The sequence below is a fragment of the Ursus arctos genome, unplaced genomic scaffold, assembly GCF_023065955.2.
Source record: "Ursus arctos isolate Adak ecotype North America unplaced genomic scaffold, UrsArc2.0 scaffold_12, whole genome shotgun sequence".
Lineage (NCBI taxonomy): Eukaryota > Metazoa > Chordata > Mammalia > Carnivora > Ursidae > Ursus > Ursus arctos.
Window position 1 is genome coordinate 50,614,542 of NW_026622786.1, and position 20,763 is coordinate 50,635,304.

The following is a 20,763-nucleotide window of genomic DNA, read 5'->3' on the forward strand; positions in this document are numbered from 1 at the left end:
ACAATCTCACAGCCTGCAAGCTTTGGTTGGGGAGAAGGAGAAAAAGAACTGTATGTCTTACATCTCCCTGTTTTCAAGTCTTCGTGTTTGGTGTGTTCGGCAATAATAACGTAATAATAGAAATCATAGCTAATCTTTGTAAGTTATTTACAGATTACAAAACAACAGGTTAACAATTGTGTTATCAGTCAGGGTTCAGTTAAAACAAACAGAAAGCATTCTTGGCAGTGCTGGCAGAATGGGCTTTCACCCCGGGGATGAGGTGCTTGCGTCATCCGTGGAAGGGCTGGAGGAACTGGTTCTCGACTTCCAGACCAGGACCAACTTCCAGACCTCAGCACGGAACGGACCCCTGGGACCCAGCAGGAAGTGGAGACTCGGGAGGCTGCTGCAGCCATATGGTTTCTTAGCACCACATTGCTAGTGACGGCACGCTGGCATGCTCCCACCTGCACCGAATGCAGCCTGCCCCCCACCCTGCTTGCCAGCAGAAAAAAAGGCAAGCCACGAGAACTGGCCCTCTCACTTCCACTTTCCAGATCTCTGATGAATGCTTCCCTCCGGCAGAGCCCACCCCATCCAGATCCCTAGCTGCAGGAGAACCTTCGTGCCTGGGTTCACAGCACCACCGACAGATTGGCTCAATGCAGAAATTTATTTTCTGGAGGCTGGAAGTTGGCAGCAAGGTGCCAGCAGGGTGGGTCTCTTCTGAGGCCTCTGTCCGTGGCTTGTAGGTGGGCCGTCTTCTCCCTGTGTCTTCACGTGTTCTTCCTTCTCTACCATCTGGGTCTAAATTCCCTCTTCTTGTGAGGATACCAGTCGTGTTGGATCTGGGCCCAACCTACTGGGCTCGTTTTTACTGAATCGTATCTTTAAAGACCCTATCTCCAAATATGGTCTGTTCTGAGTTATTGGGGGCTGGGACGTCAGCATGTCCATTTTGCGGGAGGCACACTTCAGCCGATCGCACTAGGAGATTTTTTTTCTGTCCATCTCCACAGATCAGGGCACAGCAGGAGGAGGGTAGGGAGCTGCTCGGTGCCAAGATTGGGGACTGTGGGGTGCTGAGCGCGCACTGCTGGGGGCATGTGCAGAGGGTGTAGGTACTTCTCAGCGGGAGTATTCTTCGTATTTATTACACTCACGTGCTTATTTTATCTGATGCTCTTAACAGCCCTTTGAAACAGGAAAGTATTATTATGCCCATTTTTCCCATGAGAAAATTGAGGCTTGCATAGGTTAGGAGTCCTTCCCCAGGGCCCCAGAGCGAGGCAGTGGCAAGGGCAGGAGTGAGCTCACGTCCCCTGGCCTAATCCTTAAGTATGTCACTGGAACTAAGTGTCCAGGGCACAGTAGTACAAAGGCCGTGTCACAAGTTCAAATAGAGGGACGGGCAGGTGTGCCCGCCAATGTGAAAGCAGCAGCCACTACTCAGACCTAGCCTGGTTTGGTAAGATTTTCTGATTTTTCCAGAAATCTGTCTTAAAGTGAAATATCGGTTTTTCAAACGTTGACAATTTAAAGTTAAAATACACACACGCACGAGCTAACCCTGTGTATGGCTCAACCAAACACACCTGCAGTCTGCCTTCAGCCTCTAGGCTCTGATGTGAAATACGTGTTCTTCAAGGTCTCACTGTGCGCTGAGGCCGTATTAGAAAGATATTGCCACTCATCCTATTCCCTTGAAATTCTTCTTTTGCTGAGTGAATTTTTCTCGTTTCTCACCAAACGCATGATTTTTTTTGTCTTGTCAGGGAACGTAGGGACCCAGCCTTTCTTAAATGTCTGTGTGTCGAGGGTCCAGTGTGGCTAGACACTCGTTTGTCCTCCCCGCAACCCTGTGAGATTCGCATTGCTGCCTGCACCCCTGTAATGGATGAGGGGGACAGACAAAGAGCCAGGGTAAGACAGTAAGACAGTGAGAACAGGAGGCAAGATCAGAGCAGGAGTGGAAACCTGGTCTTTTATTGCAGACAGGAGGAGTGTGTTTACTCAGAACACTGGCTTCACTCCAGCGATTCAGTTATTGGCCAGGCCAGGCGGACTTGTGATTCAGCGGCTGCTTCCCCGAGTGAGCTCCCTGACACACTTTCCATCCCCACCCTCTCCCTGCTGCAGGCCCCTCTCGACAAAGATTAAGGCATTCTTATTTCCCTAATGGGGAAATCTTGTTCCTAGGAATTTCTAGGAACCTAAGAATTCAGATGAACAACATCATTAAAACCAATGCCAATTATTTGAATAAGTAAATATTACATGTGTTCATTCAAATCTGCTAGCCACGTGTAAAAATGCGAACAAGGCCGCAGAAGCGATAGCCGGGTTCTTATCAAACTGGGGGTCTGCGCAGGCCTCCGCACTTCTCGGGGGTGGGGGGTGGAGAGAGCGCTGGTGGCTCAGGATCTCCAGATGCTGACCTCAGTCCTTGCCTACTCGTGACAGCGAGAACATTCTTGCTTAGCTTGCAGGAAGGAGAGGGGAGGTCTGTTTTTCAGGGCTCTAGACAAACAGATGCGTTCTGCCCTAGAAGGGATGATACACAGCCGCAAAGCCGTCAGCAAGCCCGGCACTCGGGTCATCAGGGTCAGGGTCACCCTTGCCTTGAGTGTGTGTGGGTCCAATTAGCTGCAGTGGCACCCTTTCCTTGGTGTAGTGGGGAGTGTGGCTGCTGGGGTGAAAGGTTTACAGGCTGGTTTAAGGTTTAGGAGCTGGGTGAACTTGGAGCAAGCTTTTCGAACTTCAGGCGCCTCCTCTCTGAAATGAGGATGAAACAGTAATCCGGCTTTCAGGCCTAGAGGGAGGCTTCACGGACTCCTGCGTCTGAAAGCAGCGTGTGCACTCTGAGTTCCATAGAAGGATCAGGTGTTGTTTGCCTTGGAAGCGATTCTGAAAGTAAGAATAAAGCGAGCTTTTTATCCACCTGGTGGCACAAGCAACCAGCCAGACATCCTTGCCGTTGAGGCAAGAGCAAAGAAACCCTCTGAAGGCACAGACAGGGTGGGAGTGGCTCTCTGGGCTGGTCCGCCCCAGCCAGGCTGTTCCGATGCCGAGCAGGGGCAGGTTGGGAGGAAATCCGCAGCTAGCCGTCGGGCTCCTTAAACGCCGCTGCTCCGCCACCACCCAGCGCGGCCCTGCTCGCGGCCCTACTCACACAGCCAGGCGGCGGCCCAGCCCACCGAGCCCCTCCGGGACGCTCCTTCCATTGAAATGGTAGAATTCTTCTCCATAAGAAGAATGTTGTAATAAGAGACTCTGTTGTTTTCCAGTGGTGCAGTAGACAGCTTTTTCTAGGAATGACCCCACATACCCCATTTAATGGACTGGCCAAAGCTATTCCTACACCATATTGAGTAGGAAATTGTTTGTGTTTAATAATCCGTGAAGCTGTGACAATCACCCGTGTCCTAAACTTTAACTTTCTGGCTGGGCTTATCCATAGGCCAGGAGAGGGACGTGGCCTTTGAGAAGAGAACTTGTATTTGAGTTGGAACCCCGAGAGAAGTTGGTGAGGCAGGAACAGGGGCTCCAATCCCCTTGAAGCAGAGGGGAAGGGACCCCCGGGGAAGGAAGCAGGGGAGAGGGCGGTCAGTGAGGGAGCAGGTCAGAACACAGATATCAGAACGGGGGAAACCTGCCAGCGTGAGCAGTCAGGTGCTCGCTGTTTTTAACCGTGACCATGATATAGTCAGGAAGAAAGTCCGCCAAGTACGCGTTACAGTTCCTCACCGATGTTAGAGGCGCCTACCCCAGGATTTTATACAAAGAACCCGCTGGTGCTCTTTGGTCCTGATGCATGTGAATGAACAACGGAGCCGTTGCAGGAAAACTCGCTCGGGCCTTGGAACCTTTGTGCCCTGGAAGCTGAGAAGAGAATGTTGGCGTTATTCTCATGCAAAGGGACATTCAGACAGTCCTTAGGAGGCAGCATGGAAACCACAGGCCCTTCAGAAGGGTATCGTGTTCACATTCTGGAGGCCGGGGCCCAGTGCTCAGAACCCTGGCCAGCTGGCACGGGCGCCCAGCTTAACATGCTGCAGGGGACGGACTGTGGAAGGAGCGAGCTGTGAAGCAGGGCGCTCCGCTGCGTTTGCCTCGGTCCCCTTCCAGGGGCTCTGCTCCGAAGTCCTTGCCTGGGAGCGCAGTAGAGCGCTGGGCCAGGCTGCCGGGTAGGAGCACAACCCCTGGGAGCTGACCGTAGGCCTCTCGTTTGGGTGGGGCGGCCTGACAGGAGTCCGAGGAAGAGGCAGCTCTTGGCAGGAGTGTGTCGAAATGAGGTCGCGAAGGCCTCAGAGAAAGCAGGGCCACCCCTCCCTGCCAATACGATTCCTCCTCCCACTTCCCTGCGCTGGGGCTTCCTTCTTCTAGGGACTTCTCCGCTCGCCAGCCCTTCCATTCTGCATGGACAGAGCGCACTGAAGAGGGGCTGATGCCACAGCCACCACCCCCCCGCTGCCCCCGGGGCCTAGTCGTCAGGATTCTGGAGGCTCACTGACTTGGGGGTGGGGGTGGGGCAGACAGGTCCACAGGGGACTTCTGATTCCTGGTGCTGGGTGTGAGATCCACGGTAAGTGTGAGCAGCTGCTGCTTTTGGAGTGCCTCGTCCTTGGCTAAATACCACATGTGCATCAGCGAGTTAACTCCTCAAACACACTCCTCCCCTTCAATCATGCAGAAGGAAACTTGGGCTCGTAGAGGTCAAGTAATCAGCCCAGCTTCCCCCAGCTAGTAAGTGGCAGAGGCAGGGTCCAAACCCAGGAATGTGAAGCATGCCGGTGAGGCTGGATGGCAGAATTGTGCACAAGCTAAAAACAGTTTTTATTTGTGCATTCGACGCAAAGCTGCCTCTCTGACCCAGGTCTTGGCGCTGAGCTCCGGGGAGCATTCCACGTGTGGGGACACTCGGGAGAGCACCCGGGTGCCCACGCGGGGACGCCATGGAGTCTGGGGCTTGCTGTCCTGGTGTGCAGCCTTATCTGGTCCTAAGCCTTTATGGCAGGTAGGCTCTGCAGCGGCCCCTCCAGAAGGTTGAGTCAGCCTGGGTTTGCTGCCGGCGCCGCGGTGCCCTAAGACTTTGCTGAGCCTTTGCATCGTCCAAGGAAGGCTTACCTACTGTCCACCTGCTCCTATGAGTCATAAAACTGCCACATGGGTGCCAGGCCTGCCAGCTCTGCATTTTCCCGCAGTCGCCACAGTGCTGGGACGGGACTTCACCATATATGGCAGAGGCAGCGCTTTGCCCCTGGGGCTGCCTTTTGGAATATGTCCTTGGACACCCAGACGGGTGAAGCTCAAGGTCCGGGAGGTTTCCTTTACCTTTTTACCAGGTGCAGGGGCTGAGAGAGAAAGGGCAGCCTTGGCTCCAAGGGCTCAGGCCAGAGAGGAGAGTCAACCCACATCCCTGGGGTGGGGGTAAAGGATTAGCAAGTGGCCCGGCCCCAGGAAGAGGCCAACAGAGACAAAGGAGGGAAGGAGAGAGTTCTGTTAAATCTTTCAGGCTTTAGGCTGCTCCATGTGTCCCCCCGGACACTGGCGGTGGGTCATCACTGAGAGTCTTTCAGCTGAAAGGTTCCCACTTCTCTTGAATAAAGACTTCCTTATCTGCCCAACTAACATTCCTCAAACGATTGCAAACCTGGATAGCGCCTAAAAATGTACCCTTTGTGCAAGTTCTCCAGACGCACTCTCCTTTGCTGTTTTTGGTTGCCAGGACTTGAATCAGTGTAATAGTTGGGTAAGAGAGCCAAAATGAAATAAAATCAAACCTTCCATTAAAGTACATAGCAGTAATATTAAGCTGCGTGCGTAATGTGGCCTGTGCTTGCATTCGCTCACCATTGCCGGAGGCCCCTGAACTACTACAAATGTTTGTGTGTTTGTTCCCTCTTAGAAAATGCTAGAAAAGGCTCTGTTGTGCTGTATGTTGGGGTGCACGGATTAAACGACTAGTATTGCAAAGGAAAGATTTATGAAGGAGCTCCAGTGGGAGGGCATCTTAGTAACCACCTCCCAGAGCCCGTGAGGACTGGGAAGGTGCACCCTTTTCCCCTAAGGAGCGGAAGCTTTAGGACTGCTTCAATCATTGATGTTCTTTTCAGGTTTTAGGTAGAAACAATAGTTGAAGATGTCTAGCAAAACGGCAAGCACCAACAACATCGCCCAGGCCAGGAGGACCGTGCAACAGTTGAGAATGGAAGCCTCCATCGAGAGAATAAAGGTCAGAAGCCTGGGTGGGATTGGGCCCCTCTGCTCTCCAAAGGTGAGGCCCCCTTTTGGAGAAGGCAATGCCATAATGCAGCTGGGGGTCAGGATTTTCCGAGAGCAAGCGGAGAGTCTCAGAATCTTAACTCTCTTCTACCTGGCACGGGCTTCATTTCAGAAGTACTGGGCAGCCCATGTGTCTGACTTAGCCTCTCTGTTTGGACAGAAAAACCTAAAACCCAAGACAGGATTCCCTGAGGGCCTGCCTTCCCTGAACGAGCACCATCAAGTCCCACAATCTCTGTGTTCTGCATTGAGACAGGGGGTCCAGACAGACTTTATGAACACCCTTGTCATCCCTCTGGAATTTACTAAATGTTATCAATGCAGGTGAGCTAGCCTTGTACAGCAAGTCAACATGCATGGTCTCCTTTTTTTTAAGAGTATGCTGCTTTTTAAATGTGTGCAGACTATTTTAATGACACGTTCTGCAGCCAGGGTGAGTAATGCCAGCCTTAGTTGAGATTTGGAAGAAATGGGAAGGCATTTATAAGGTCACCTGACTTCGAAGTCTTTTCCCCCCCCCAAATCCCAGGAGAGAACGAGGCAGTGTGTGCCCTGGAATGTTGTGAGTAATGCTGTTTCCTAGAAACTGAAGCAGTCACCTGATACATTCCTCTGGGCCTGGGGATAGTCACCTGTCCTCAAAACAGCAGGCTGCCTGTGCTGTATTTGACAGGACTCAGCTGCCCCGTGCTCCTTGCCTGAAGACACAGAACTGAAGGTTCTGCAGGCTATCCCACCCCAGCTTCTGAACAGGGCAGGGCATTTTCCGTTCTTAACTGCCACCAGAGGAAGGCACTGAATCTTCCCATTCTGGTATTGTCCCTCTTTTTATTTTCCCAAGCCCCGTCTTTAACTCTTGAAGCTCTTCTAGAACTTGACTCTGTCTCTCAAGAGTATTGAATCCAAACCTGTAATTCAGTTCCTAAACTGCGCTGCATTCCAGTTTCGTATCAAATACAAACTAAGATACACCCTTCCCTTGATTCCCATAAACTTCCTCCTCCCCACACTTTGAGAAATTTCAAACCTGTAGAAGAGTTATGACAACAAACACCCCTATACTGCTGGCCAGGATTCACCAGTTATTAACATTTTGGCACATTTGCTTTCTGTCTACACAGCCGCACAACACCTATCCCTTAAGCCCCTTGACAATTATGTGCAGCCATCATGAGTCTTCACCCTTAAACACCTCACCGTCTCTCCTCCTGAATACAGGGGCGTCCTGCTGCATCGCCGCAGGACAACAGTAACGTTCAGGATCATCTAACGCTGAGCGAATCTACCACAGTCCACGCATTTTGCAGAATGGCCCGCACTTTGAATACCCTGGTTCGCTGAGGACTCGATTCCCGTTCAGTGTTTTGGCAGGCATACTTGCTCGCGGGGGGTAGGTCATCTGGGCTCGCGCTAGGACACACATGAGGTCATGAAGTCTGATCACTTGGTGAAAGAAGGCCGGAGCTGCCCGCCTGGTCCGTTTACGGATCTTTCCCCTTTCTTAACTCCCAAGTAATCCAGGAGAAGCTGACTCCTCTCAGAGTAGCCCCTCGACAGTCTTCTGCTCAGGGGGCCAGCATTCAACTATACTTGTAATGTTTGCAGATAAGTTATTTTGTTTGTTGGCTTTGCGTTTTCTACCTGTCAGGTTTCAAAGGCGTCAGCGGACCTCATGTCCTACTGCGAGGAGCACGCCGGGAGCGACCCTTTGCTGACAGGGATACCGACCTCAGAAAACCCTTTCAAGGATAAAAAAACTTGCATCATCTTATAGAGGAACAGTGAAATGGCTCCTCGCCTCTTCTCTACAAAGCAAATTATGAGCAGCTCCTTGGAAGAAATTTACCTTCAGCTTATTTGGTAACCACTGCTAATAACTAAAATACTCTAACTTGGAATAATCGACTCTGACGTCTTTATTTTCCAAGTTGCCCTTTCTCTAAAACACCTTTTGCTGATTTAATCCAGAATAACAATCTCCTTTTCCATTTGATAACGATGGTGTCCTATTGGGTTACTGCTTAAGAAAAGTTGGTTTGGGCCATTTCGAAAAAAAGGCAAGTATATACTTTTAAATATATGACTAACCCAATTATATCCCGACCTAAATTACCCAAGTACCTGTCTAGATTAAAATGCCAAGAATTACTTGAGTCCTAAACCCTTTACATCCCAGTATGTTCTTAGTCGGGTTGTGCCAGGAGTACAGCGTGCGTGCGTGAGGAGTGTGCTGTGTGTATACACACACGTCCATGCTTAGTTCCTGAGTAAAAGGTCTCTCTCCGTGCCCTCAGTTCCACTCCAGAAGTCCTGTGTCTTGAGCTGTATGCAGGTAGGATAAGATCTTTTCACATAGTGGACTGTACAAAAAGTAAAGACCGTCCTAAAGATCGGAGCCACTGTAATTGAGTAAGGAAGAAATCGTGCTGACCTCTTAAGCTAGGATCAGCTGTCCCGATGAAAGTTAAGTTAAAAACTGAACTACAAGCCCTCTCAGGAGGTATTCACAAGGGAGCCTTTTGGGCTTCAGTGATCCTGAGTCCAGAAGTGGGGGGGGGACTGTGGGCAGCTGTGCCCCTGGGGCTCCTGCTCTCTGGATTAGAGCTCTGATGTGTCCACCCTCGTGCTTGGAGGGCGGCAGAGTGCACGTGAGCCCGGCCCAGAGAGGAACAGGCATGTGTGAAAGCCAGCTGCTTTTTTAGCCAAACCTGGTGATCTCCTCCTCTCTGCCCTGCCCTTTGTCTTTCCTCTCCCGCGAGGACAGCTGTTTCCAGAGGTGGTATTCACCTCCCCAGCCCCACTTGGGTGGAACGTGGTGGGAAAGAAACGTACCAAAGCCAAAGGTATCGGACACTAAAGCGCTTTTCAAATACCTGCTGGGCCACGGTTGTTCCCTACCTTGTCCACAAACCACCCGGGGCAGGCAGGGTTCCAGGGTACACTACTTGGGCTTCGGGGGTTCCTTGATGTTCCTCTGGGCGTGGACGGAGCCCTCACATCCTTGGACTTGCCCGTGGGCATCCTGAGGAATCTCCTATGGCCAGAGAGTATTTTAGTTTTATCAAAGAGGGAGAAAGGGTCCCTTTCTTAACAAAATCGCTCACTTAAGGGCTCAAACCACACATAAGCCTTTGATATTCTAATTCATCTTTAGTTCATTAAAATATCTACTAGTGAAGGATTCAGAGCTTATTTTCAAAAAGGATCCAACCCCAGTATGGAATTATTTAGAGCGGTTTCCCCTAGTTCTGTACACTCTTGCTCTGCAACACAAGCCCCTTTCAAAATCTAAGGTCTGAGTTTTGAGTATGAAGCTGATTGAAGGTGAACAGATGTGGGGCTATTTTTAAACTGCTCAAATAGAGTCAGGATTGCCCCAGACATCTATCTGTTCAGCACTGTGAACTGCCCTCACTTTTCCAACATCATGTGAAAATCATGCCACTGGCCTTAACCTCTTGTCATCTACCGCTTGGTTTTGCAATAGCCCCAGTTTCCAAGTAAGTTAGAGGAACCTGTTTAGGAGAGAGAAAGGTGAAATTTGACGTGTACGCTAGAAAGACATTACATTCAATGCTTCACTGAATGAGGCCTTTTCTTTTAACAAGTCTTTTTCTACAGATAGATAGTTTCAGAACACTAATCTTATTTTCATTCTGGTTTTAACATTTTTCTTTAAGTATTTATAATGCAGCTTGTTAAATATTTTTATGAAATTTTATTATACCTTTCTGGTGTATGTGTACCTTTTCAGTAGCGAGCATAGTTTATTCTTTAGTACTAAATTATGTCCTTTTTACTTAACAGAAAACAAATATGTTTTGCTCTCTGTTGATACGCTTGTAGTGGTAAGGAATGGACTCGGGGTCCCAGGAGATTTCATTTTCGCTGGTCAGATATCATAAAGGCTAGGAGTATGAATGTCATGTAACTTCCTAACTAGGTCTAGGGCCTGTTCAAGAGAAGTGAAATCCTATCCTTGGGTGCTGGACCCAGTGGGGGGAAAAATGTAGCTAAATGTTGATTGACTTACAGCTAGACGTCTATGTAAGAAAATCTGTGTATAGGATATGCAGAAGTCACTTATTTATCAGGCTTTATTCTACTTATGAACTGTCTGCAATAGCTGGTTTATAATGGACAAATGCCCAGTATGTGTATTTTTTCCAACTACCACTATAAAGACACAATCACATAATATACATGCAACTTCTCGACTTCGTATCTATGAAGCTATTTAAGTATGTTCATTATATTTTTGTCTTTAATGCTGCTTCTAGTAACAGCAATCTCTTTTTTCATTCTTACATGTTCAGTAGGGCATCAGTCTGTCCAATTGAGGCCTCGGGACCATGGCAAAATATGCTAGACAAACGTTCATGACTCCAAAGTATTTTACAGAAACACATTATACCAGGTCGTTCACAAGGTCTAGGCTGTAGTTACTTTTCTTCTAAAAAGAATCAGTTTTTTACATTTCCTTCCCTTATTAAAATCAAAGTGCCATAATGATCTTTTAAAGGAAGGAACCGACTTGCTTTCTCTCTGTACTGTTTTTGTACTTTGTCAAAAAAATTATACCAGTGATTTAGTAATTTTGAGGCATAGGCTTAGGTAGTAGAGAATGTGCTAAACTTGGCTTCACATGCCCTCTTTGCCAATTTACAGCCAAGATAAGTGTCACCTGATTATTCCAACTATCGACTGAAGATCTGTAGAGGCCCAAGAAATGAACTACAGTACACGTCAGTCCTTCTCAATAAAATACTGGAGTGTGTTATGAATTGTATCGATTTCTTTTATGGTAGATCTCTTAATAGGAACAAAATACATGAATCACATAGAATGATGTGTAGAGTGAAACAGAGCACTTACCTAACGTTGGGTGGCCTGGATCACAGCCTTGGGTCTTCTTCCAGCCGATCCTGTGTCCCTGTGTCGTGCGACTTTGGACAAGGCACTTCATCTCGCTGGGCCATTTCACCATCTGTAAAACAGGAGGCTTAAAGTAGAGGATGGTGGAGACTCCCCCCAGTCCCCTCCGATGCCTCGGTCCAGCAGCCTACCCTCTACGGGTCCTGCCAACGTGTCGGTGCTATAAGCTGCTTCAAATGTAAAATGGGTTCGTCTATCATATATACTCATTTAATAGCTTATGAGAGGCCTTTTTGTTATATAGCTTTTTCTAGTTTTATGGACTTGATTACTGTAATGTCTTGTTTGTAGTCATGTCACTCTAAACATCATTCACTTGATGTTTCAGTAATCTGCATTTGATACATAGTTGGAGGGATTTTGTTATTTCCTAGCATTCTTGGGCTACTCATCTGTCCAGCATCTTATTACCCTAAGCACTGTGATCATTGTTTGGAAATCTGTCCTATGGAAAGAATAAAAGCAGTTACGTCACATGTATTTTCACAGGTTTGAAAGAAGTTTCATTAAAACATCATTGTTCTCTTTACTGCATCAGTGCCTCACTGTATCATCCTGCCCGTATTTTGCTCAATAAATTATTAGAAGACCCATTCTCTTCCCTTTTCCTTCATTCAGTTAACATTTTCTGGACACCTACTGAGAGCCAGATGTTGAACACAGGCTCTGACACTCCGATGAGTAAGACTCCCACCAGCCCACAGCTCACAGACCAGAGCAAGGTGGGTGGGAAGGGCAGGTGCATAAGCTGATCATTAGGGTACCATGTGAGAAGGTGAGCCTGTGGTGCTGTGAGGTCCCAGAGGAAGGAGAACCAGCTCCACCTCAGTAAAGTCTGAGAAGGCTTCCAAGGGAGGTGATGTTTGAACTGGGTCTTGAGAAAAGAAAACCTTATAAGCACTGGGATTAAGTCTTGGGAGGTAGTGAAGGAAAAGGAGGAGAGTGTGCTCAAAACTAGCATGCAGAGTACCTCCCCTACTACTTGTTTATCCTGCAAGCAACAGAAAGGCAGTGGAGGTTATTAAAGAGGAGTGATGTCATGATACCCAGTGTGTGGAGGGCTGTTTCCCATCCTGAGACCCAGCTGTGACCATGGAAACAGATAACAAATGAAAAGGCCATTACACTCACAATGACTCATATTCACCACGTGTGTGCCAAAGGTACCCTGCCTCCTCCTCAGTCTCTCCTTCTAGGGCTGGGATTCCCATGGAATGAAGGGAGAATATCATCCAGAAAGGGAAAAAAGGCAGCCAGTGAGTGTCTGGTTATGGACCAGGTAGCTACAGAGATGGCCTAGGCTTCTGAGAATCAGTACTTACACACTACAGAGGGTAGGAGCAAAAGATAGACATTCAACCCTTTCTAGGAAAAGACTAAAGAATTTGGATACTTTGGTCATGAAAAGCAGACAGCAACTGACATGTACTTCCACTGGTTCAGACTAAATTACCAGAAGTTCCTACAACTCGTGATGGAAGACAGTTGAATTGGGGGGATGGTAGATGGGTTTGGGTAGGGGTGAGTTTAAAACAAGGTGAGGGAAGGGAGTGTAATATAAAGGGTAGACTGTAAGTCAACATGGCAGATGAAATGTTACACCACCTTAACGTTATGAACAAGGAACTCACACCTACAGGTGCTGGTGGTAGCTTAGTGTGGAGATACAGGTCATGTGACCCTCCAGCTTGCCTGGATAGGGAGGTAAGCTGCTCATTGGCCAGCGGGTCAGTTCTGCTATATACATGTGCGTATAGTCACTATAAGCCTTCTTATTTAAAAGGTGCTAGGTAGACGGTTGTGGACGATTTTTCCCTCCTCCCCTCCCTGTCCTAGGTTTATAAACTTTTGGCTGTGTTTATAGAACCTGATCCCACCATCAGCTGTAGCCATCTTTGCACAACCTAGCATGGATATTGCCTTTAGTTTATCTTCAGAGCATGGTCCCACTGACTTCTTTATCCCTTTACCACTGTAAGCAGCAAACAGTGATGGTCATGCCTTCAGATGCGCCCTTCTGTTGCTCCAATTACTGTCTCCTTAACAGAGTCATTCATGTCTGTTAAGGCCATTTAACTGTAGGCCAGCCTTGGGCAAACATGGATGGCTGGTCTCAGGAACCCCCACTTCAACTATTTTTTCAGAAACTAGTATTTTATTTTCTTTGTCCTGTAGGAAAATGCAATCCAAGTAAATTCATCCTAAAATGCTAATGACTTAACGGATAGTAGAAGGTCATTGGAACTACAAGAGAGGACTGTGGAAAGAGCAATGCTTACCATAAAGGAGTAGAAGTGAATAGTAAAGATTTAGATATCATCAAGAATTATACATTTGAAGCATGCCTATACCTTATAAATTCTAGATAATCTATTCAATTATAAAAACAAGTAACTGAAATCATTGAGATACATAATGGTAAGATCCCAGGTTTAGAAGTCTAAGAAATATATCTTTATGCAAGTTGCTACTTCTGGTCTCTAAATCCAGTCATCCCCTATCCTTTCACATACACATCCTGCTTAGATAAAAGTGACAGCCCTTTTCACTAGAAGACTTTAAATCTGGCCCTAATATAAGATATTCATCCTGTGACATCATGAGGACCCTGTGGACCCATAAGTTGATACAGCAGGGGCAGGCCTAAGGCAGTCACTCACTGGAAAAACCTGGCCAGCAATACCTGCTTCATCCCTGGCACTGATAGACTTGAGCATTAATGTCCCCCAGGATCAGGTTAAGGATAAGCCTAGGTACAAGTTGGCATGTGACCAGAATAGAAAAACCAGAAATAAACCCATGCTTATATGGTCAATCTATGACAAAGGAGGCAAGAATGTACAATGAGGAAAATAGTCTCTTTGATAGATAGTGCTGGGAAAACTGGACAGCTACATGCAAAAGAATGAAACTGGACCACTTTTTACACCATACACAAACTCAGAATGGATTAAAGACCTAAACATGCAACATAAAACCATAAAACTCCTAGAAGAAAACATTGGTAATAATTTCTTTAACGTTGGCCTTAGCAATATGTTTCTAGATAGGTCTTCTTGGTAAAGGAAACAAAAGCAAAAATAAACTACTGGGACTACACCAAAACAAAAGGCTTTTGCACAGTGAAGGAAACCATCAACAAAATGAAAAGGCAACCAACTGGGAGAAGATACTTGCAAATGATATATCTATTAAGGGGTTAATACCCAAAATATATTAAGACTTATACAACTCAACACACATACACACACACATACACACACACTCTAATTAAAAATGGGTAGAGGACCTGAATAGACATTTTTCCAAAAAAGATAATACAGATGGCCAACAGACATATGAAGAGGTGCTCAACATCACTAATCATCAGAGAAATGCAAATCAAAACCACGATGAGATATCACCTCACACCTGTCAGAATGACTAGAATCAAAAAGTCAAGAAATAACATGTGTTGGTGAGGATGTAAAGGAACCCTCTTACACTGGTGGTGGGAATGCAAATTAATGCAACCACTGTGAAAAACAGTGTGGCGGTTCCTCAAAAAATTAAGTCAATATACCGTATCGTCCAGTAATTCCCCTACTAGGTATTTACCCAAAGAAAATACAAACACTAATTTGAAAAGATACATGCACTCCTATGTTTATTGTAGCAGTCTTAAAAATTTTAATTCCAGTAGTTATAGTTAGTTATATTAGTTTTAGGTGTATAATATAATGATTCAACAATGCTCTATACTACTGAGTGCTCATCAAGACAAGTGTGCTTTTAATCCCCGTGACCTATTTCACCCATTCCTCCACCCACCTCCCCTCTGGTGACCATCTGTTTGTTCTCTACAGTTAAGAGTCTGGGTTTTTTTGTTTTGTTTTGTTTTGTTTTTTTGGTTTCTTTTTCCTTTGTTCATTTGTTTTGTTTCTTAAATTCCACATATGAGTGAAATCATATGGTATTTGTCCTTCTCTGACTGGCTTATTTCACTTGGCGTAATACCCTTCTAGATCCATCTGTGCTGTTGCAGATGGCAAGATTTCATTCTTTTTTATAGCTGAATAATATTCGTGTGTCTGTGTATGAAAACTTCTTTATCCATTCATCTATACATGGACATTTACTTGCTTCCATATCTTGGCTACTATAAATAATGCTGCAATGTAGCCAAATTACAGAAGCAACTAAATATGTCTACACACATACACACACACACACACAAATTACCTTATATATGTAAATATATGTGTGTATATACATATATACACACACACACTAGAATATTCAGCTATAAAAAAAGAATGAAATCTTGTCATTTGCAACAACATGGATGGATCTAGAAGGGTATTACACCAAGTGAAATAAGCTAGTCAGAGAAGGACAAACACCATATGATTTCACTCATGTGGAATCTAAAAAACAAAACAAAAAACAGAAACAGACCCATAAATATAGAGAAGAAACTGGTGGTTGGGGGATGGGCAAAATGGCTGAAGGCAAGTGGGAAGTACAGACCTCCAGTTATGAATGAGTAAGTAAAATGACTAAGTAACTGAGATATAAGTTACAGCACAAAGAATGAAGTCAATGGTATTATAATATCATTGAATAGTCACAGATGGTAGCTATACTTGTGGCAGCGCATAACATACAGAATTGTGGAATCACTATGTTGTACACCTGAAACTAATGTAACATCATGTGTCACCTACACTCCAGTCAAAAAATCTCAAAACAAACCCATGACATAGCTCCTATTATTATCCCGACTTTACATATGAGGAAATAGAAGCTTGAAGAGATCTACATGCATATTTGATAGGCCTTTCAAGAACACTGAATTTTTCATGAGCAGTTAGTATGATGTAAGAGAGAGAACACATGTCCTGGAATCAGAAGTGTAAGTTCTAGTCCAACTGCAACCGTAACTTCCGGTCCTGTTTCCCAAAAAAACAGGATTTACTTCTAAAAAGGGATTTAGGCCAGTTAATTATTAACATTTCTTCTAGCTTTAAATTTTATGCAAATTTGAGAGAGGAGAGCAATTCACTTTCAGTTGCATTTTGCCATCCCTACCCCAAGTCATTTTACATTTTCCTCCTTGAATTAAAAATCAGGAGAACTGGAGGAGATAATGCTAAGTGAAATAAGTCAAGCAGAGAAAGACAATTATCATATGATTTCTCTCATCTATGGAACATAAGAACTAGGAAGATCAGTAGGGGAAGAAAGGGATAAAGAAAGGGGGGTTAATCAGAAGGGGGAATGAAGCATGAGAGACTGTGGACTCTGAGAAACAAACTGAGGGCTTCAGAGGGGAGGGGGGTGGGGGAATGGGATAGACTGGTGAAGGGTAGTAAGGAGGGCACGTATTGCATGGTGCACTGGGTGTTATACGCAACTAATAAATCATCGAAATTTACATCAGAAAAAAAATTAATTAATTAATATTTTAAAAAATCAGGAGAACCAAAGTCTAGAACATGGGGTCAGAGAAGGACATGTGGGTTTGCTGTATGTTTATAGGTATTTAAAAGATATTTAAAGAATCACTTCCTGATACTTCAACTACTGACTCATCAGCAGGACTGGAAACAATTTGTAAGCAAAACGAATTGCAGAAAGGTATTTTGTATATAGGCAATTAATAGAATTGAGAGAGCAAAGTTCTAACAATGGCTTTATAAGGAGTTCAAAAACATAACTACAAAAAGAAAAGTAGCTCATTCAAATATTAAATGTGAATAACAGAACATTTGTTTTTTTAGAAGCAGGACAAAGAATTCATTTATTTGTTGAGGTCCTATTAGGAATATAGTAGTTCCTACTAGCCCTGTTCTAAATATGTCCTAGGATAAACCCAGAAAAAAGGATCTCCCAGGATGGTTGGGGCGGGGTTTATAGGGTTGGGCAGTAGGAGGTAAACAGATAAATTACTATGCAGTGTGGTAAATGCTATTATAAGAAGTTGGCTCTGAAAGAACAAGACAAAAATCACAACAGGAGATCGAAGTAGAAACAGAAAAATGTAATATGCCTGATAGAGAATTTAAGGTAATGATCATAAAGATATTACTGGACTTCAGAAAAGGGTAGAGGACATCAGTGAGACACTTAAGAGATTTAAAAAAAATAACATATCAGAGATGAAGAACTTAATAGATGAAGTTAAAAATACAACAGATGGAAAAAATACCAGGCTAGAGGAAGCAAAGGAAAGTATCAGTGACCTGGAGGCTAAAGTAATGGGAAGCAATCAAGCTGAACATGTGAGAGACAAATGCTGCATAATGAGAATAGACTTAGAGAACTTAGCAACACCATCAAGTGTAATTAACACTCACATTATAGGGATCCCAAAAGGAGAAAGAAAAGGGAGGGGCAGAAAATGTATTTTAAGAAATAGCTAAAAACATCCTGGATCTGGGAAGGGAAACAGATCCAGATTTAGGAGGCACAGAGATACTCCCAACAAATTCAACCCAAGGAGGTCCACACCAAGATACATAGTAATTAAAATGACCTCCCCCAAAAAGTGAAAAAAATTTTAAAGTTTGCAAGAGAGATTTTAAAGTTTGCAAGACAGTTACATACAAAGGAAACCCCATAAAGCTATCAGCTGATTTTTCAGTAGAAACTTTGAAGGCCAGGAGACAGTGGCCAATATATTCAAAGTGTAGAAAGAGAAAAATCTTCAGGCAAGAATAGTCTATCCAAGGGCACCTGGGTGCCTGAGCCAGTTAGGTGTGTCTTCAGCTCAGGTCACGATCTCTGGATCCTGGGATCGAGCCCCACATGGGGCTCCGTGCTCAGCAGGGAGTCTGCTTCTCCCTCTCTCTCTGCCCCCCACCCCCACTCATGCATACACTCTCTCTCTCCCTCTTTCTCGCTCTCCCTCTCAAACAAATAAAATATTCTTTAAAAATAGTCAATCCAGGGGCGCCTGGGTGGCACAGCGGTTAAGCGTCTGCCTTCAGCTCGGGGCGTGATCCCGGTGTTATGGGATCGAGCCCCACATCGGGCTCCTCCGCTATGAGCCTGCTTCTTCCTCTCCCACTCCCCCTGCTTGTGTTCCCTCTCTCGCTGGCTGTCTCTATCTCTGTCGAATAAATAAATAAAATCTTTAAAAAAAAAATAGTCAATCCAGCAAGACAATCATTCAGAATAAAGGAAAAATAAAGAGTTTCGCAGACAAACAGAAGTTAAGCATTTATGACCACTAAACCAGCACTACAATAAATGCTAAGGGGGACACTGAGTGGAAAACAAAAACCACGAGGAAGAAATATAGGAAGCACAAAAGCAAAAATAAATAAGTATATCTGTAAAAAAAATCCATCAAAAGAAGCATAAAATAGAAGGCTGTAAAATATGATACCAGATATCTGAAACATGGAGAGAAGAGTACAGATGGGTTCAAAAGTAAGCGACTGCCAGCTCACTACATGCTGCTACATGCGGAAGATGTTCTATATAAACCGAATGGTAACCACAAATCAAAGAGGAATAACATGTGCAAAAAACACTAAGGAATCCCAATGTATCACTAAAGAAAACCAGCAAACCATGAGGAAGAAATAGAGAAGAATCAGAGAAAAACTACAAAACCACAAAACAAGTAACAAAATGGCAATAAATACATATCTATCAGCAATTACTTTGAATGTAAATGGACTAAATGTTCCAATCAAAAGACACAAGATGATGGAACGCATACAAAAACAATACCATCTACATGCTGCCTAAGAGAGACTCATTTCATACCTAGAGACACCGGCAGAATGGAAGGGAGGAGGTGCAGAAACACTTATCACGCAAATGGATGTCAAAAGGAAGCTGGAGTAGCAATACTTATATTGGACAAAATTGACTTTAAAACAAAGTCTGTTAAAAAAAAAAAAAGACAAGGACACTCTAAAATCATAAAGGGGACAAGCCAACGAGAAGATGTATCAATTGGGGCACTTGGGTGGCTCAGTTGGTTGAGTGTCCAACTCTTGATTTTGGCTCACGTCATGATCTCAGGGTTGTGAAATCGAGCTCCGTGTTAGGCTCCGTGCTCAGCAGGGAGTCTGCTTGGGATTCTTTCCCTCTTCCTCTCCTTCTGCCTCCCCACCTGCTCTCACTCTCTCTCTCTAAAATAAATAAATAAATCTTAAATATATATATATAACAATTGTAAGTATTTATGTACCCAACATGGGAGCATCCAAATACATAAAGCAGCTCATAACAAACATAAAGGAGCAATAATAATACAACAGTAAAGGACTTTAACGCCCCACTCACATCAATGGACAGATCATCCAAACAAAATCAACAAGGCAACAGTGGCTTTGAGTGACACACTGGACCAGGTGGATTTAACAGATATATTCAGAACGTTCCACCATAAAACAGTAGAATACACACTCTTTTCAAGTGTATATGGAACATTCTCCAGAACAGATCACATATTAGGCCACAAAACAGCCTCAGCAAATTTAAAAAGATCAAAGCCATACCATGCATCTTTTCTGACCACAATGCTCTGAAACTAGAAATCAACCACAAGAAAAAATCTGGAAAGACCACAAATACATGGAAGTTAAATCACATCCTACTAAACAATAAATAAGGCAACCAAGAAATAAAAGAAGAAACCAGAAAGTACATGGAAACAAATGAAAATGAAAACACAATAGTCTAAAACCCTTGTGATGCAGCAAAAGTGGTTCTAAGAGGGATGTTTATAGCAACAGGCCCACCTCAAGAAGCAAAACAAATCTCAAATAAACACCTTAACCTTACACCTAAAGGAACTAGAAGAAGAAAAACAAAACCCAAAACCAGCAGGAGGAAGGAAATAAAATTTAGAGCAGAAATAAAAGACACAGAAACTAAAAAAAATTTTTAAAAAGAACAGATCGATGAAACCAGGAGCTATTTCTTTGAAAAGATTAACAAAATGAATAAATCTCCAGCCAGGCTGATAAAAAGAGAAAGGACTGAAAAGTCACAACTGAAAGAGGAGAAGACAACCAACGCCACAGAAATACAAACAGTTGTTAATAGTATGAAAAACTATATGCCTACAAATTAGACAACCTAGAAGAAATGGATAAATTCTTAGAAACATAACCTCCCAAAATGGAAGCAGAAAGAAACAAAAAATTCCAACAGACCAGTTGTCAGCAAGGAGAGAAATCAGTAATCAAAATATGACCCAGAAACAAAAGTCCAGGACTAGATGGTTCACAGGTGAATTCTACCAAATATTTAAAGATGAATTAATACCTATTCTTCCCAAACTATTCCAAAAAATAGAAGGAAAACCTCCAAATTCATTCTATGAGGCCAGTTACACCAAAACCAAAGACACCACAAGTAAAGAGAACTACAGGCCAATATCTCTGATGAACATAGATGCAAAGAGCCTTAACAAAAGTACTAGCAAACCAATCCAATAATAATACATTAAAAAATATCATTCACCGTGATCAAATGGGATTTATTCCTAGGTTGCAAGGGTGGTTTGATATTCGCAAAACAATCAATGTCATATATCACATCAAAAGAGAAAGGATA

General features: G+C 44.4%; 1 protein-coding gene across 3 annotated transcripts in view; it reads left to right on the forward strand.

Annotated features, from left to right (window-relative positions):
* Positions 1 to 11,795, forward strand: part of GNG12 (G protein subunit gamma 12) — a 124,397-nt gene extending 112,602 nt beyond the window's left edge. For all 3 annotated transcript variants that reach the window (XM_026497842.4, XM_048220251.2, XM_057310574.1), the window contains exons 3-4: positions 6,099 to 6,217; positions 7,916 to 11,795. In XM_026497842.4, coding sequence (XP_026353627.1) covers positions 6,125 to 6,217; positions 7,916 to 8,041 — 219 coding nt within the window. In that variant the 5' untranslated portion in view covers positions 6,099 to 6,124 and the 3' untranslated portion in view covers positions 8,042 to 11,795. The remainder of the gene's footprint in view (positions 1 to 6,098; positions 6,218 to 7,915) is intronic.
* The last annotated feature ends 8,968 nt before the right edge of the window (positions 11,796 to 20,763 follow it).